The sequence below is a fragment of the Cupressus sempervirens genome, chromosome 6 (genome assembly GCF_028749045.1).
Source record: "Cupressus sempervirens isolate cs-2001-9-10 chromosome 6, ASM2874904v1, whole genome shotgun sequence".
Classification (NCBI taxonomy): domain Eukaryota; kingdom Viridiplantae; phylum Streptophyta; class Pinopsida; order Cupressales; family Cupressaceae; genus Cupressus; species Cupressus sempervirens.
The window spans coordinates 596390778-596409567 of NC_143123.1; the positions used below are offsets into that span (position 1 = coordinate 596390778).

The window sequence follows — 18790 nt, forward strand, 5'->3', positions numbered from 1 at the left end:
ACGGTTATTGGCATAAAAGAATTTCAACTTTTCATGGATCTCTGGGTTCATGTTTTATACTAGACCAGATCAGGTGACACGAAGATGTCTTAGAGAGGATGAAACTTATGATGTTCTTCGTGCTTGTCATGATGAGCCCTGTGGTGGCCACTTTGCTACCAAAAGGACCGCATGGAAGATTTTAAATATAGGTTATTACTGTCCCACACTTCACAAGGATGCAACTCAATATACAAAAAAATGTGACAAGTGCTAGAGAATGGGTCGACCAACGAAAACAAATGAAATGCCCCTACAGCCACAAATAGTAGTAGCACCATTTGATGAATGAGGGATTGATTTTGTTGGCCCTATTGAGCCACCTTCAGAAGGGAAGAGTTACATCTTGGTTTGTACTGATTATGTTACTAAATGGGTAGAAGCAAAGCCAATGAAGCACCCTTGTGATAATAATGTTGCAAAGTTTCTGTACGAATGTATCTTTACCAGGTTCAACGTTCCAAGAGAATTACAATTAGATCAAGGCCCTCAGTTTGCATCTAATTTGATAGCTGCACTCATGGAGGAATACAAAATTCGGCATGGCAAACTTCCCTGTATCATCCACAGGCCAATGGACAGGTTGAAGTGACAAATAGAGAGTTGGAAAATATACTCACTAAAACAGTGTCCTTGCATAGGAAAGATTGGATGGCTTGACTTCCTGAAGCCTTATGGGCATATAGAGCAGCATGGAAATCCACTACTAGGTTTACACCTTTTGAGCTCCTATATGGGAAGACATTTGTCATGCCCATTGAGTTTGAACATAAGACTCTATGGACAGCCTTGGAACTTGGTATTACTCTTCCTGCAGCACAACAAGACCGCATTTTGCATCTCAATGTGTTGGATGAATGGCGGAAGTCAGCTCTTCATAACACAGAACTAATTCAGAGTCAGAGGAAGCAATGGCATGACAAATTCATTAAAGATAGAGAGTTCTCTGTTGGTGATTGGGCGCTCCTGTATGACTCCCGATATCAGCACCACCAAGGAAAATTTTAGACCAGATGGCATGGTCCATATGAAATCGTTGCAATTTTTAACAATGGAGCAGTTCAACTGTCAACAAGTGATCCGGTCAAATTCAAACTCTTGGTTAATGGATGTCGCCTAAAGTTATATCACAAAGCAGCAACCCGAGAGGAATTTCTCCAACAGTTCAACATAACAGAAACATCCCTTCCTACAGCCACTCTGTCTAAGTCTTCCACTCAGACGCTTGCAGCCCCTTGAATTTATTTCAAGGCCTCATTCCATCTCATCTTCTTGTCTTTCCATTACCACTCCATCTCATCTTCTTTCTATAGTACGGTACTACATGGAGAACCCTTCCTATCGCGTCTCAGGTCGGTTACACTTGACCCCTATGCATTTATTTAATTTATTATTTATTTAGAAAAATGTGTAATTTTGATTTTTTGAATTTGCGATCTCTAAGGTCTGGTGGGACCCAGTCTCTGATAGGTTGGGGGGAGGGAAAATCGAAATCATAAAGTGAAATCATAAATTGATCTTAATTCGGCATGTATGATGTATGGAGGATAGGGTCATCTCAGTAATGAGCTGGTGGCCCTTTGTACTTCCGAAGTATGTGAGAAGTAATTAAAAAAAAAAGTCAACCATTAAGCCATGATTTCACAAGTACATAAATCCTCATTAATATGGCGTATGCTTTGAGCATGATCTCTGTTTTCATTATGCTTTGGTGATTAAAATGCCGTCATGAAGTACTAGAGGATGTGATGTTTGGAAGTGCTGAAGTGTTTAAAACTTGTTTCCTTTTCCAAACACCATTGTTAAAACCCCTGTAGCTATCTTCGCCCACACTTTCAATCACCTACAGTGAATTCATCAGTTATAGCATTCTTCAAAAGATAACATGGGTGGAGAAACTCAGCGGTATGAACCAGCGGATCATAGAGTTCTGCTGGCAAACCCAACATGCAGCTTGTTTCAACAATGGGGTTGGCTAGCCTACTGTCTCAGTCTGAAGCAATTTGATCAAGAAATTACGCTCCAATTTCATAATACACTAAGGGATGGATATGCAACTGTTAAAGGCATCCGGATAGAGTTTACAGAGGAGGTGGTGGTAGAGGTTATTGGTTTGCCTACAAATGGGGAATGATCGACACAGGACATGGTTGTACGGGCAACAAAGGAGCAGTTTATAGTGCATGGAGACCCTTAGCTGGAAGAAAACAAGAAGCAAGGTACATTATGGTTATCTCTTCCCCTTCAATTTATCTACCTTGCTGAGTTTATCATAAGGTATTTTACCTGTGAGGGGAGGTATTCCTATTTGCATGCTGCTCATTTCAAAATTTGAGTGGTTTGCGGCATGGTGATTGTCCTGTAAATTTCTCGAGTTTCCTTTATAATATTGTCAAAAGGCAAGCTGCCTATGTACAACAAGGCAAAACCCAGTCGGTGTCCCACCATTGCCTAATCAGGGCAATAATTGAAAGGGAATTAACTAGGCAACACCTAGGGACATGGGAGGATTTTGTAAAACTCAAAACAATGGGACCCCAAAGAGGTGGACCTAAAGGGCAAGGAATGGGGACAAGAGAGAAAATTGCTGTAAGAATCAGGAAAGTAGTATATAAAACAACTCAAGAAGCTTCGGCTTCTGTGTCCTCACCTAAAATTACGGAAAGGAGAATTCCGCCCTCAGAAGTCTCAACCTCTAAAAAGAGAGCCACATACAGATACCACAGGGAAAGGTTCAGAGGAAGCACCTCCAGTGCCATAGGAAGCTGCACCCGACCTTAATAAAGGGAAATCTATTGATAAGGGTAAGGAAACAATCTCTACCCCACGACGAGTTACCAGACTGTTCGAGATGAACTTGAATACTGAACGTTCCATTCCACCTGTTGATTTAGAATCTCTAGTACATATGCTTGTGCAGTCCCCAAAGCATACAATTCATACTCCTGAACATGAAAGTGTTCGTGAGGAAGTTCCCCCAGAGCCAAATAGCTCTATTAACATTGATAGTGACATGGATTCCTCAAAGAAAATAGTGTCTAGGTTTGAACAAGAAGTAGAAGAAACCGATAATTTACCGCTAGAGGAATATCCATCATTTGCACAAGAAATAGTTTAGGAAATTGTTGAGACATTTCAAATTAATACAGCTATTGTGCCCTATCCTGCAACCGTTGTGCCTTTAGAAAAGGTTGACAGTCTTGTTGCTCATCATCCTCCTGAAGATGACAGCACAGTTGCTCATCAAAATGACAGCTTTGTTGATCATCACCATTCTGAGGATGACAACACTGCTGCTTGTCCAAGTGACAACCCTGCTACTCATCATCATCCTGAACACCATCTTGAAGACAATAGCCCTGTTGTTCGTCGCCACACGCCATCGGACATTTCTACTCCATTAACAGCCAGCCTTAGTTTGTAGCAACAATTTCAATGGAAAAAGGCAAACTGGGACCTAGAGAGGAAACAATTGCTTAGAACTATACAGGAACAGGCACAACAAATCGAAGAAAAAATAGTGAAATTACGGTCCTGCAACAACGTGTCACAAAGGTAACAGAGCTCATTCCAGAGCTTGTGAATTGTAGGTCACAGTCTCCAGTTTATACACTATTCTTAAAAGAGCAAATGATTAATTTTCAATTGTCTCGGATTACTTGGGGGTTAAACCCTTCTTTGCACACTCCCTAGGAATTTTATGCAGCATTCAAATCAGTCCCGATGGCTCTGCAGAATCTCCTTTGTGAGCTATATGTTCATAACCTTGTTGTTCCAGATGATAGGGATTGGAATTCCCTATTATATGTGGGAGATGTACAGTTTAGAGCAGTCATGTCTTGGATGCAAAAGGAGATCAGTCGAGAGAATCAGGCTGCCCCTTATAGGGAAAAAGAAATGTTGGAACCATTGTACATTAGGCCTAAGGTACAAAATACTCACAGGGTGTTCTTTGATTGGCTCTCTGTTAATAATAATAAAATTAGCGCTGATAAAATTCACCCTATCCGAGAACAGGTATTTTAGATTGGGAGCAGTATTGTTCCACAATTGCTCCTGACGCCATAAGAGCTTCTACTCAAAGATGGGTCCGATTATCAGAAGATTTGAAAACAAGGGAATTGCACTCTCCTCAAAATTTGGAGTTGGCTATAAGTAGGATGCCCAGGTATATGATGCTAGCTAGAAATCAAAAGAGTTATTGGGTTCCTCTTCGTTTCCAATCACCAATACTCTTGCTTCCTATGCTTGGAAAGCATGATTCTTTTGCTGGTTATAATATGGCCATTGAAGAGCAGAAATGGGAAAGATTAAAACAGAATCATGGATACTTTCACTACAGGGCTCATGAATCAGGTGAGAAGATCGCTAATGATCTTAGGTTGCAGATGAGGATCAGAAATTTATAAATGCTGAAGGGACCAACATCAGGTTGGTTGGGCGTAAAAATGATGACATGAAGAAATAGATGTCTTTTTGACCCTTTTTGTGAACATTTGTCTATAACATACTGAACTTTGTCATCCTTTAAGTATAGTATTTTGTACTTTTGATGTATAAGGTTTGAACATATAGCATAAGAAATGATAATCGGAATTATGTCTAAAAGGGGTTCATTTTGTTGGTAAAAATCTTTCTTCATGAATGTTTGGCATGGGTAGATCTTACTGCAGCCGAAGAGATTGCAAAAGCTGTTAGTTGAATATTAATGCTTTTTCTTTATAAATTAATAAATATAAATAAATGTTTGTTGGAAGTCTTGTGTGCATTAAATGTTGGCCATAGGTATCCAAGCCTTGTTGGAATCGATCAAAACAACTCAAGCGAAGGACTAGAGTTGTGGAATCACAAGTATTAAAGAGGAATGTTATGACACTATTGCAGCCGGAGACTTAGGAGCAAAACTAGAAGGGACTTGTTTCAATGAAATAATAAGGGACCTGATAAAGTGGCTGAGCGGGAAAGCAAGCATCCAAGCGATCAGTTGAACATGCAAGGAATTGTTACATGATACTTGGATTCCTAGAAGCTATTTAAGTCAAATAGCAGAGCAGATCTAGCATCCGCTATGCTCTATATTTATCAGAATTTAAGGAGATAACTGATGTTTTTATGATTGCATGCTTGCATAAATCTTGAGCTGTAATGAACTATTCTTCATGAGGAAGTCATAATTGTAGGATTCTGTTATTCCCTTTTAAATAAGACCTTGTCTATATCTATGAGGTCAAGTAGTAAGTAGATTGATAGAGTTGTTAGACATCCTATTTTCCAAGCAAATGTAATACTGCCTATTTGAATGAATACATGACTTTGCCGAGTTTCTACCCTTCCGTCTGAGTTAATCTTTTCTTCATTCTTCCGTGGGGGCCCACGCAAAAGGTGTAGTTTACTTTAGCAAATAGGAGTTAGGCTCAGTTTTCTAAGTTAAGTTTAGAACTGCTGTTCTTGCAACCATTGGAAACAGAACCATTCACTATTCCTACAGCAATAGGTGCATGGATGTAGAGTAATGGCAGAAATTACGGGGACAAGTGAAACCAAAGAACAACTGATAAAAGAATGAGAAAAGAGGCTTCTACCCTGAGTCCAAAATAATTTCATAGCAGACATAAGTTGGAGACACTAACCTTGTGGCCTTGATATGAGTGAGTTTAATTAAAGAATGTTTGGATATAGAGACCATCAACCAACACATCAGGCCACTCGGATTGTGAACAGTGGGATCATTGTTGCAGCCGACTTTCCTTGAATCTTTCAACATCCTGAATTGATTATGGAGTGACCAAAGCATTACAACACCCAAGATAGAACAATCAAGGACTTAGATAGAAATGCCGTTGCAAACTTCTTTCCATCAACCACATTTGAAGCATTTGGAATACCCTCATCCTCGAGAATGGTGACAGAAACAAATGAGCAAGCACCTAGGATCTACATTGCCAAGACTCATTTTTTTGAAGAGGTCGTTAATGGCAAATGGTTGAAGATGAACAAGTCCCACCATTTCAAGATGCCCAAGGAATTGGTATGGCTCGATATTTAGTGGGAGTATAATGACATGGTCATGATGCTTTGTTGGATTTTTGGAATATCTCAGTTCTATCTATTTGAAGCATGGATGTGATACTTCATTGAACAAGTGGTTGGAGAAGTCAACAAGATAGATTGGGCTGTTAGGATTAAATCATAGACATAAATAACAATTACATGCAAATATAAACAATATTAGAAAATATTGAATCACATAGAAGAGAACACAAGACACCAAGATTTAACGTGGTTCACCCAATCCCTGGGCTACGTCCACCAAACAACAAGTCCAATATTATTACGATCTAGTGATTACAACCTGATTACAATTCGTAATCCCTTATAGCTCAATACCGCCGTAAGAAACAATTATTGCATCAAATGTTATGAAAATCCCTAACCCTAAGCACTTTTATACAAGTATTTTTTCCACTTTAGGTTTATAATTAATTACATGTCGGCCCAAAATTCCCAATAAAATTGGGCCCAAAATTTTATAAAGTATGTACTGTACTTCCCAGATCAGTCACCACAAACTAACATGGGATGGACCTATTAGCGACAACTTGAATGAACAATTGATGAATTTGGAGAAGAAAAGGAAATTCTATATGACCTCCTATGTCATCTATATACTGGCTCAAGTGATGAAGTATGATGGGTTGAAATGTAAAGGGCCAATTGGGAGTGGAAATGTATAGTTGAAAGTTCATGAATGCTACCCAAAGTTACATCTGCACGACAAGGATGACTTTGTTAGAGTTAATGATGCCTTTGCAATGCGTATTGTATGAACTCTACAAAAGAGGTTGTCTATGAGGTTGTTAGTTGGAGCAATGAAGTTGGTGGAGGATTGTGGAGCTTGGTTGATTCAATGCTCTACTTTTCATACAACAGAGATCAAGGATTTTCCTTGCAGCTATACAAGATTCCAAGGTACCCAATAGATAAGATAGTCCTAGTGGAGCTTACTCAACAACTTACTATTTATGACCAGATTCAGAAAGGGAAGAAGAAATTAGGATTAGATTTCCTAATTTCCATAGGAGAGGGCAAAACAGAGATATGCCCATGTCTAAAGGCAGTTGAGAGATTAGAAAAAGAATGTATTCAAGATTGCGTCTGAACATGACCAAAAGATGTAGCATATTCCAGGTACTTGATTAGATTGAGGAAGATCCAAATCTGGTGTAGAAAGGATTGAATCTAGAAAGGGAAAGGGTTATTCATCCATATAACTAGCAAAGGAAGGAGATAACCAATATTAGCGTGTTGTCTAAACCAATCTTGGACTTAACGAAGTAGTGGGTTAGTGAGCTAGTTGTGCCAAGGGATGGCTTTACATATCAGTTGATGGGTCATTAGCCACTTAGGGATGAGCAACCGAGGAAACTATCATGAGGAAGAATGGAAGAAAGAGAAACTCCATTCGGAAGTGTAGAACGCAAGAAACAAAAAGGGGTAGCATTAGAAATGCAGCCAAGGAGTAGGCTATGCATTCACATTGAGGAGCCCTAGAAAAAGAGGCTAAGGTCTGAGAATGTTCCCTCCTCACTGATCCACACTCCCAGTATGTAGGAGATGGAAATTTTCAATAGACAAGAAGTGGAGATAGACAAAAGGCAAATGGAGTAGGAGGATAACGTGGCTAGGCTAGTACAGGATAGACTGAGTAATAATGCTTATGAGAAATTTGTACAGGGGATAAGTCTTACTGCAATCTTGGAACAAGAAATGAAAGAGGCTGAAGATAATCCAAAAGAGGAAGAAGTTCCTATAGTACTGGTCGAGGTTCCAATTATGGAGGTTACAGCCCCTAAAGTAACAATAGAGTGTCCTGGGGGAGAGGAAGAAACCAACATCAAAGAAGTGCAAGGGATAGATCAACTGATAGTACAATGCGATCAAAATGTCTTGATTCTAGACTTGTTAAGGAAAAGAATTTAGAAAAGTCGAGAGAAAGAAGTTGATCAGACAAGTGAATTGCAAGAAATTTTAAGCCGAGTTAACCAATTTGAAGAAAAAGTAAAAGCTAAGAGATTTACAAAGATTGTAAGAGGAGAATCTCGACCCAGGACTTTGCAAATTGTAACTCCTATAATGTATAAGACCAAGGATGAAATAACTCTAGACGAGTACTATGTTACAGAGGTTGATCTAGGTCATGCCTCTCGTGAACAGGTCATGGAGGGATTTGATGATTTGACACAAGCTATGAAGGATAAGATGAAGCAGTTGGAAGGAAAGTGTCAGAAGCAAAAGAGAGAAATCAAGATCTTGTGTGAATACATAAACAACTTGCCTCATCTAGTAAGAGAAGAGGGCCCATCTTTTGTTCCTCCTATGAGTGTTTCAGTTGAGATAATGGATGATATTGACAGATTGAAATGAATTGCCCAGGGTGCAAAAGCTTGGGTAAAAGGGATTCAAAAGGATGCATTCGAGCATGCTAAAGAATCAATGCAAGTTCACAAGAAAGCACTAACTATACTCTCAAATCCAATGCATGGATGAGTTGTGGGAGGATGAGCACATTTATCAAGATGAGGTGATCTCTGATATACAAAGATTGATGGAGACTCCCAAGCAAGTATTGATCGATGGTGGTATTATTGGTGAAGGGGATGTATATGACTTCCTTTGGTGGTGTAGTGAAGTAGTCACAACTAAGGAAACATTCGAAAAGTTCACTAAGGAATCCGCTTGATGGAGAAAAGTGGCAGACAACATCATGGAAGGGGATTCCAACTCAGTTGCATCCTTGTTGTCACAAAGATTGATAGACAATGAAATAACGATAGACAACTTGAGAGGCAAGTTGGAGGAGTTCTTTCAGTTGAATGCTTTTGAGAGATGATTTTGAGAATTGCATTTCCTCGAACACCATGTACACCATTGAGGACTTCTTACAAGATGAGGAGGAAAGTTTGGGAAAAGTTGAAAGAGCAGTGGTAGTTTTGGAATTCAAGAAAGAATCAACACCTAGCATTAGTACAAAGGAGTTAGTGACAGTGTTGGATTGATTCCACGCTTTTGGGCAGCAGAGTCAAGGATAGTGGCATTTAAAGCATAGTGGGTTCTGCAGTGGTCATTTATTTCATCCCACGCTCTTTCTAAGCGAGCATGCATAGTGGGCATTATTACCCACTACAATAGTGGATTCATTATTGCATCAATATAGTTTCCTTTATCTTTGCTCTAACTCTAATTAAGGTTGATGTGGGATAATCTGGACCATCAGTTATTGTTTTCATTTGGACCACTCGTAATTGAGGACCTATCTAATAGCCTCTTCTCATTTGTAAAAGGAGAATTTTGGAGATTGTTGCTATGAGCTACTGAGATAATAAAGCTTCCATTGAAGTTTGGTGAATATTTGACATGTTTTAGTTCTTGCTTGTTCTCTAAATTCCCTCATTAGATTAAGATAGTTGAGATTAAGTGTTGTGACGACAATTGAAAATATGATAGCATTTTGATAAATTCTCTTGGTTCATACTTTTGACATTTTAGTAATTCTAAATCATTTTGCAAAGTTAGCCGGAACCCATTCATGCATATGCTTGACTTCTATCATACACATACATTGATATCAATGATGGTGTTTGTAGTGGTACGAAAATCTTTTGCATAGCCTTTGAAGATTACACCAATTCACGTGTAGTTGTCGTATAACTTGGTGAATCAGAGCTTGGTTATTAAGGAATTTGTCCACCAAAGTATCCTTTTGTTGTTGTCAAGGTCTTTAGGAGTAGAATAGAATTTCTAAACCCTATCCCGTCTTTCATTTATGCATATTTTGTGAAAATCTCCAAAAAGGCATGTCATTGCAAAACCTTTTAATAACTCCCACATCCAACATGATTTGAAATGAATTTGAGTGAATTTACGTAAGGCCCCTTGTGATCATCAACAAATCACATAACACTAAGCTTATCCATGATCAAGGCTTGAAACAGAAGGAACCTTGGAGTCATAGTATGAGCTTCTCACGATCTTAGCATACTCAAAACTTTGTTCAAGAGAGGATAAGATACCTCGGTATTTTGTTGTACTGTTTGGTGGATCATAAAACATGCATTAATAGAAATTAGCACTAGGAGGGTGAGTGCACATTATTTTGAAAGATTTGGATGATGTTTCACATACTGGAGCGTATCAGTTCATTCTCGTTTGAGGTTCACATCATGACATCCAAGTACTTCTAGTTTGTGAAGTCTCTAGGGAGACAAATTTCAATAATGAATAATGAAATCATATGTGGAGATGTCAGGTGTTACTAATAATTTTTTAAAGGTATCGAAGTACAAATCCATTAAGGAAAGAAGAGTTAGGGCATTTTATCAAGTTAAAGTAATTCAATGTGGGAGATAGATATTATGCCTTGTTCATTACTTCTAAATGAATATCCAGGATTATTAGAGAAGAAGATTTTTCGTAATTGTGATGCTACCAAATGCTACTCATTGCCGCAATTTGTTGGAATCTTTTGCCATTGCATCAAAAGCTTGAACTGTTAATTCTCAATACAAATTCCAGATTTAACCCAATCAAGGGAGGCGGTTAAGCCATGTTAGGAATCTCCAAGGAGGTGCTGACAAACAAGTCAACAATTTCCCCAAGAACACTGACTGAGCCTTCAACATCCCCATTGAAGGAAAACTCAATCTCGTGACCCAATGCTCAGATAGCAATTGTTGGAAGTATTTGCTGTTGCACCAAAAGCTTGAATTGTTAGTGCTTGATACAAATGCCAGATTTAACCTGACCCATGGGAGGCAATTAAGCCATGTCACGAATCTCTAAGGAGGTGTTGACCACCAAGTCAACACAATCATGGGAAATAATTATTAACAAAGACTTTTAGAGTGTATTATATTAAGCAGTTGACAGTAGTATTTTGAATGGGACAACTTCAATGCCGTAAAGGATATCTAGCTACGATTGCTCTCAATTCATTGACTCCTAAACACTCGATAAATGAAAGCAAGGAATAATATTAACAAAAGCAGATCAATGGCAATATTGATAAGCATTACTAATTAATGTTGTAACTGGTTCTACATTGGGGAATCAAGGATTATCAAGTGAGGAACATAATATATGATGATACCAATGTGCTTAATCATGTCTTCCTAATGAAGAATGTATTACTTCAATAGTGGAAGTTAGAAGGTTTACGTGGCATAATAACAGTCACTTTTGTGGGAGTGTTTATAACAATGAAGTATTTGAACAAGCTACAGTAATAATACAATTAGAGATTATCTTATTTAATTTGAGTAATACGATATGCAGAGGAGGTGGAATCCTATGATTGATCTCAGGAGTTAATCCGATATTAGAATCCCTTACTACCAATCAGAATGATTTATAGAGAAGTCAGTGGTCAATGGCATTATGGTCAATGATACTGAGTGATTATGTTATGCAAAATGATTGGGTGATGAAGGATCACAATTTAGATTAATAGCTGTATTTTGATGAGCCATTAGAACAGTGACCATCCTATTTGGTAATTAAGAAGACAAACTGTTTGATAAAGTTGGTGTCTCATCACATATGAAGAGGTGTGATCTTTTTATCTTTGGGAGACATAAATGGGAAATGGAGCACACTTCATTCAATCATCAATTTGGAAACTTCATCTCTTAGCTATTCATTCTTGGATCTGCTCATTTGAGCAATTGCCTTATTTGGCATAACCATTTGCACTTGGATAAAGAGAGATGAGAGACAGCACTATTGATGCAAGCATATAAGTATAGCTTGGTAACAGCAACCAATAGTTGGGGCGATATCTTCACGATTGTATATCCCTATTGTTATATCAGACAGCAATATGTCTTGCTTCAAAGAATACCCTATTCATTGCATATAAATATTGCTATATCAGAAATTGCAACATATCATTGCACATATTTACATGTATTCATGTAAGGATTGGCAAATGCTCTCACTGTAAGCGATAGGAAGACATTCTCTGTAGCATACTTCATACATGTAATAGAAACAGCTACTAGTGTATCTAGCAAATTTCCTTCGACATATCAGAAGAAGCTGATACCAAATCAATTAATTTTGCATATATATTATTTGATTGAATCAGAAATGGCTAGTGATAATGTGCATATTCTCCATAACATAGTTCAATTGCAAAGATCAGATAGTACAAGGGTAAGAAGTTGAAGTAATTGCCACGATATTCCAAGATATCTCAAAAGGAAATTAAACTCCTTATCCTATTTTTGTTGGTCCTTGATAATTTAGTTAGCTAGTTTAACAAGGAGGTGTTACAAGATTTTCTGGTAGCTATTAAGTCACTATTTTGTTGATCAACCATGGCAAGTAACAACATAACAATTTTAGTGGCATAAAACTTCACACAACAGGAACCTGTTCTTTTTACAGCTTTGAGATTTGTTTTTTTGAAGTGAATACTTGGAGAAATAAATTATTAATGCTTCAATTATTGAAAATTGTGTTCACAATTAGTTGAACACTTAACAGCCTTTAAGAAAAATGTTTCTTCCAGATTTTAATTAATTCCTAGCCCTGTAATTTGGCAAAAGTTAAAAATTGTAGAATTCTTTATCTGTATTGTGTTTTTGCATGTGTGCAAATGCATATATAGTTTTACATTGCACAACTCGATGTAAGCAAAATACAAATTAGTCTTGTAGCTAATTTATCTGGTTTTTCATATTGAAACAAGATCATGCATGCATTAATATTTATTCCAGTAGAATACTAAGTTGTCTTGTTTCTTTGTACTGTTTCACCAATGTCACAGGAAAAAGGGCTTCCAAAATTTGTATACATTGAAAGGAGGCATTTCACACTACCTCAAGGAAGAAGGTCCATTTAAGTGGATCGGGAATTTATTTGTTTTTGATTCTCGTCTATCCATCTCACCAAAAACATACAAGCCTACAGAAGCTGCTAATATACCGAGGATGGGCTCAAGCAATGGATCGATTGAAGATGATGAGGACTCTCTTATATTTTACAACAGCACCTTCAGAAGGTGCTATTTGTGTGGATCTCATTTATCGGAATTGCGTCATCGTAACTGTGCAAACCCTGACTGTAATAGATTGATTTTGTAAGTTGATCTCCCTTTTACCAATGAAAGTACTTTTTTGAAATGAAAATCCTATTTTGTTTACTGCAGATTGAGTTCATGTCACATGTAAGTTGCTTAGACATGCTCTTTGTTTGTTTATTTGCTAAAGTTACTGATTTGGATGCAGATTGTGGAAGCGGATATGGGTTGTGGGAATTTTTTTTTTGGATGTGGATGCGGGAGGAAACAGACACACACACAAATATATATATATATATATACACAAAGAAATGCAAGAATTATACAAGAACAAATCATTTGATAGTATGACTATGATACTAAACCATTTATCAAAATTCATATGACGTATCAATATGTGCTTGTCCAACATTAGAGTTTAGTCGTAGACAATAAGTTCAAATAGGTAATGTTCAAGATTCCAACAAAATAAAAACTTAGTTAATGATTGAAGATTCAATCAACTAATATGCATTGGAGTCTGAATCATAGGGATTTGCAAGAAAATTCACATTCTCATCATCATCTCCAGCTGCTGAAAGATCATTTGAACCAAACATGGTTCCACTTATGCTAGGTGCACCACATGCCACACTATCATCATTACCATCTTTGATTGTAGTAAGATCATGAAGTGTTGCATTCAAATCCGCACACTGAGGGGCTACATCCCAAAGCTTTGTTGCCCCTTCCTTGTAATAATCATTCTTATGTGACAAAAGACACAAGTTGGTGTGGACAAAGACCAAGTCCTCAACTTTCTTGGAGCCCAATCAGTTGCACTTCAGTGAATGAATAAAGGAGTATGTACTCTAGTTCTTTTCATAAGCAAAAGAACTAGCAACCTAGATAGTTGTCACAAAACATACAAATGAAAAGCAAATTAATTTTAAAGAATGTTTGAAACACTAAATTCTAGAATGCAAGTGTAAGCTTAAAAGTTTAAAACAAAATAAATTAAAAACTTACTTGTGAGAGGACCTTGATTGCAAGAGGTTGAAGATACTTGAAATGTTGACCATGCATGTACCACCATGTGATAGCTCCCATTCTATTTTGGTCCTTTAGTGCAAATGGAGAATGCTTTAACCTCGACGCAAACAACTCAAATTCTACCCTCACTTTTTCATGCATTTCTTCTAGTGGGACGAGTCTTGTAAGAGCTTTGTGGCACCCCTCAACAACCTCCTCATCCGCAAATGGTGCAACTCTACCTGGCATACCAAGTACCTTCTCATTATAGTACCTAGGAGATAAGGCATATGCAAGGAGGTCACTCTTATGTGCTTGTATAGAATGTTTTACCTTCTCAACCATGGTGTCTATGCCATCATACACATCCCTTAAGAAAGGTGTATCTATATCAGCAAAGCAGAGCATAGACATGATGGGCTTGGTGGAATCTAATACATATGCCACACGAGCCCACCAACTCTCATTCAAGACCAAATCCCTAACCCTTTGTGCTCTTTCGGAATTTGAGGCCTTTCATATGCCCCATTGATTACCAATGACCATTTGGCCCCATGCATCTTTGACCTTAAGGAGTCATCTCATAACAATTGTACGAGATTCAAAACGGGTCTCAGCAACCTAAGCAAGTTAACAATATGTCAAATGACAATAAAATTATAAATTATTAATTTTAACTAAATTAAAAATCCATGAAACTTAGTAATTGTTGTTCAGAAAAAGGGTAGTTAGACAGTTACCGATGAAACTGGTTGTACTGGCACAACTGGCTGGGCTGGCGAAACTGGCTATATTGGCACAACTAAGAGGACAAGATGGTGACCACAGCATCAGAGCCAATCGCATCTAATTGAACTTGAGGTTCGGGCTCTGGCACTGGCGACTCTACCATCTCTGAGGCTAGCTCTGCTGGTGCAACGGAATCTGGGGAAAAACTTTGTGGAGGCTTGCTCTTGGTGGTGGCCATCGGTGGAACATCTGTCGTGGCAGTTGGTGGGACAACATCTATCATGGCCGTCGATGGAGTCATAACGACTGTCGCATGTCTCTGGCCAAATGGAGGAATGAGCGAAGTGGTGGCGCTCAAGTGCGCCGAAGTTGGCAACTGGGGAGGGATGAAGAATGTGGACCCACTGGCCGTTGTGTCACTACCAACTTTTGCCGAAGTACTCTCTTCCTCAGAATCAACCCCACTGCTCTCTGTGGTGTCCTCCTGTCCGCTGTCTGTATCTCCATATGCCTCCAATCCCTAGAATACCTTCTTCCAATTATGATTTACTTTGGCGGCCACCAACCATCCTCTTCCTAGAATGGTGTCATATCCCTTTTTCTTCAATGGGATTGCTACATAGTCCAACACAAATGGCTGCGTTTGATGCATATAGAGTCGTACACACCTTTTCATACCTCGGGCTTCTGTAGTTAGCTGGTGATTCTTTGATTGCTGCCACCATATGCTTCCAATATGGTGATCTCACCAAGTTGAAAGGAAGCCCATTCGCATAGAGGCAACGTGCAATAGCTTCATCAACAGTCTCTTGCCTCCATTTTAATTACGGTGTTCAATGGGCCTCTTTTGTGGGTTGAAATTCCCACTTCTTCCTCATCCTCTCCTGGCACCTGCTTGCAAGAATGGGTGTTAGGAGGATGCACTTGGTTCAGTGGGTTCATGCATCTTGCTCTTTGAGGATGGACCTTGATAGTAGCCTTTTTTTGATCTATTGATCAATGCATCAACAACTTCCTGTTCTCTTACAAATGAAAGTATTTCTACACTAGTCATCCGAGTACCATTTTTGCCTTCGCACATTCCAAATCCTTTGCCAATAGGGCTCATAAAATGAAGCCTCACCTGGGAATTTGAGCTATTGAAAGGTTTTCCTTTGTTACTTTGACAATAATTGCACTTCAATAGTATGAGCCACCTCTTGTAACTTGTGATATTTGTGTTGTATGTCTCCACAAAGGAGAACCTATATCAGTTTTGAAATTATCAGTCCCTTGCCCCTTACTGAACTTTGACTAGCACTACCACTAGTATCCATTCTTGCCTAGTTTTTTGAAACCTATTCTATAAGAAAATAAATAAAGTTTAATTAGGTCCTAACAACTATGAACATCATGCATACAAGTGGAAAGAAGTCAGGAAAACTACTAAAATAGATACCCAAACTTGCTTCTTTATATCTTTTAAAAAAAGAATATTGAAAAAAACTTGAAAATTTTCTTCAAGAACTTGAAAAAATTCATCAAAATACTCAAGAATGGGATTGATCACTTACCTTGAATGATTTAAACTCCTTTAAGAAAGCGATCTCTTGCCCTTCAATCGATCCTCTTCGAAAATGCTGAACTTGGCTTCACAATGACAATGCAAACTAGAGACCAAATGAGAAGTGGTTGTAGGTGCAAACAAAGTTCCAAAATGAGTTGTGAATGTTTCAACATTCACCTTTAGGGTCGTTTTAGGGTTTTATAGCAAAAACAACCTAAAAAAAAAAATTATAGCATGTGCTTATTGGGCAACTTAATTGTGTTTTGGGTTCTTTATAATTGTTTTGGTTGCTGGGCTTGCAGATGCTCCCAGATGCGTCCGGAAGCCCTGTGGAAGCTGGCCGGAAGCTAGCCACAGGCTTTTAGATGCATCTGGAAACCTGTGGCTAGCTTCCGGCCAGCTTCCACACGGCTTCTGGATGCATCCAGAACCCGTCCACATCAGAATCTGCACCTTGGGGTTTCCAAGAAATTGTGGTAACTTAGTTTATTTGCACAACATTTACTACCAAATAAGGCCCTATCTTGTGACCTCTGCTGTTGATAAGGCTAGTGCATTTTTCTCACATTGTTTCATCCCAAGTTTTGAGAATGATGTATGAGTTTTGCGTACCCGGTGAGATTTTTTCTTGACTATTTCATGGTTTCCTCTCATATATATATATATATATATATATCTCATTGGGCTCAACAAAGTTCCTCCAAAATAAAAAATATTTCATGCATTTCCAGCTCAGTCTTCATTGTATAATAGTCACTGGTGCTGGGAGTTGTCATTCACAATGTTCTAGAACAAGCTATGCAAAGTTTCAAAGATGGCATTATATCCGAATCTGTAGAAAGATAGAGGGAGTTAGGTTACAAATAATGAAATCAGGGCACTTAGATTTAGTATGAGTTACGATAGTAAATAGAAGTGCTGATAGGAATTCCAACAACCTAGAGAGTAATCATGATTCCTATAGTTAAAAATCTTAACAAGTTTATTCCAACCTAAAAGGAGTAAAACCTAGCCAAGCAATAAAGAATAGCCATATTATCAAAAAACTATATGAAAGGAATGTTCCTCTTAAAGGAAGAATTAGAGACTCCAAGTGAAATAACAAAAGATGGACCTGATTTGGTATATCTATATTATAATATGGGTCAAAGAATGTACTGACATTTTAATTGATTAACATAGAAGATCTAGTTAATTTCTTTTTTCCAATATGGCTCTTACTGTCATGAACTGTAAGGCTGCTCCTACTCTCCCTATGCATTTTTCTGCCGTTGTGTTATATCCTGGAGCTGCAATGAGTGTGCTTGTGGCCTCTGCTCCAAATGTTACTGCCTAGGTGTTTGGTTCTTTTGCGGGACGTGAAGCAGTCTTGGTCTCTCCCTGTGCACCCAAAGTTCCCTAGTCTGGGCTGCCTTCTTCATCGGTTCATGTGAAGGGATCCTACTCTGTTTGTGCCTCTGCTGATGCGAGATGTCATGTTGGCTCTTGTGTGGGTGGTGGGCCTTCCGCTCCTTCGTCTTTCACTGCCTTTGCCTTGCCGACTACATCTTCGCGGCAATTGTAGGCCTGGTGTTCTAAATTGGTTAAAGCATTGACAAGTTGAAACAAGGTTCAGTCCAATTTCAAATGCTATTTCTATGAAGTTGAATGTGGAGATGGAGAATGATATGGACCACCATATGTCTGTTGTCTCCACTCATGTTGCTATCGGTTGATTTAGGGGTTTTTGGCTCAGCTTTTCCTAGCTATAGACTTGGATCTCACAATAGTGGAAGCCCCTTCTTCTATGTATAATCCACATTTACCATGAGGCTAAGGGTATAGCTAAATTTGTAACTGCTCAGGATAAAAATATTGTCTTGTGTGATTACTTTTTTAGCTAGGAGGTAAATTTTTGTTAGTGGTTAAGCCATGGCATTTTGATATTCACCTTCCTATGAAACATTTAAAAGATTTTGATTTGGGTGTGGCTTGCTTGTCTCTCCCTTCATCTATATGAGTTGATTCTCTTTTAAAGGAAGTGGGAGATGCACTCGATGTTTTTCTAATGGTTGATGCTGACTTGTTTGATATTTATCATTTCACTTTTGCCTGATTCTTGTCGAGATGGATGTCTCTAAAGGGTTGACTGATGAGATTGTGATTAATTTTTTCTAAGGGCAATTGGGTTCAAATTCTAGACTAGGGAGGGGTTCCCTTTATGTGTAGGTCAAAGAAGTCATGCAATTGCTTGATGTTGTTTAGAGAAAAAGAAATTGTTGGCCTTGTGGTGGAATGGTGCTTTTGATTAACATTATATGGTAGAGAAGAAGTTTGATAGGAGTTTCTCCTAGGTGGTTGCACAAGATTCTTCGTACCCTATGACATCTTCTCAGGGGGATTTAGTT

The 18790-nt window shown here is 38.3% G+C and overlaps 1 protein-coding gene across 2 annotated transcripts in view; it reads left to right on the forward strand.

Moving 5' to 3' along the window:
- Positions 1 to 18790, forward strand: part of LOC149553656 (Rhodanese/Cell cycle control phosphatase superfamily protein) — a 139942-nt gene that overhangs the window by 107436 nt on the left and 13716 nt on the right. For both annotated transcript variants that reach the window (XM_089789055.1, XM_089789057.1), the window contains one exon: positions 12866 to 13177. In XM_089789055.1, the coding sequence (XP_089645181.1) occupies positions 12866 to 13177 (312 nt within the window). The remainder of the gene's footprint in view (positions 1 to 12865; positions 13178 to 18790) is intronic.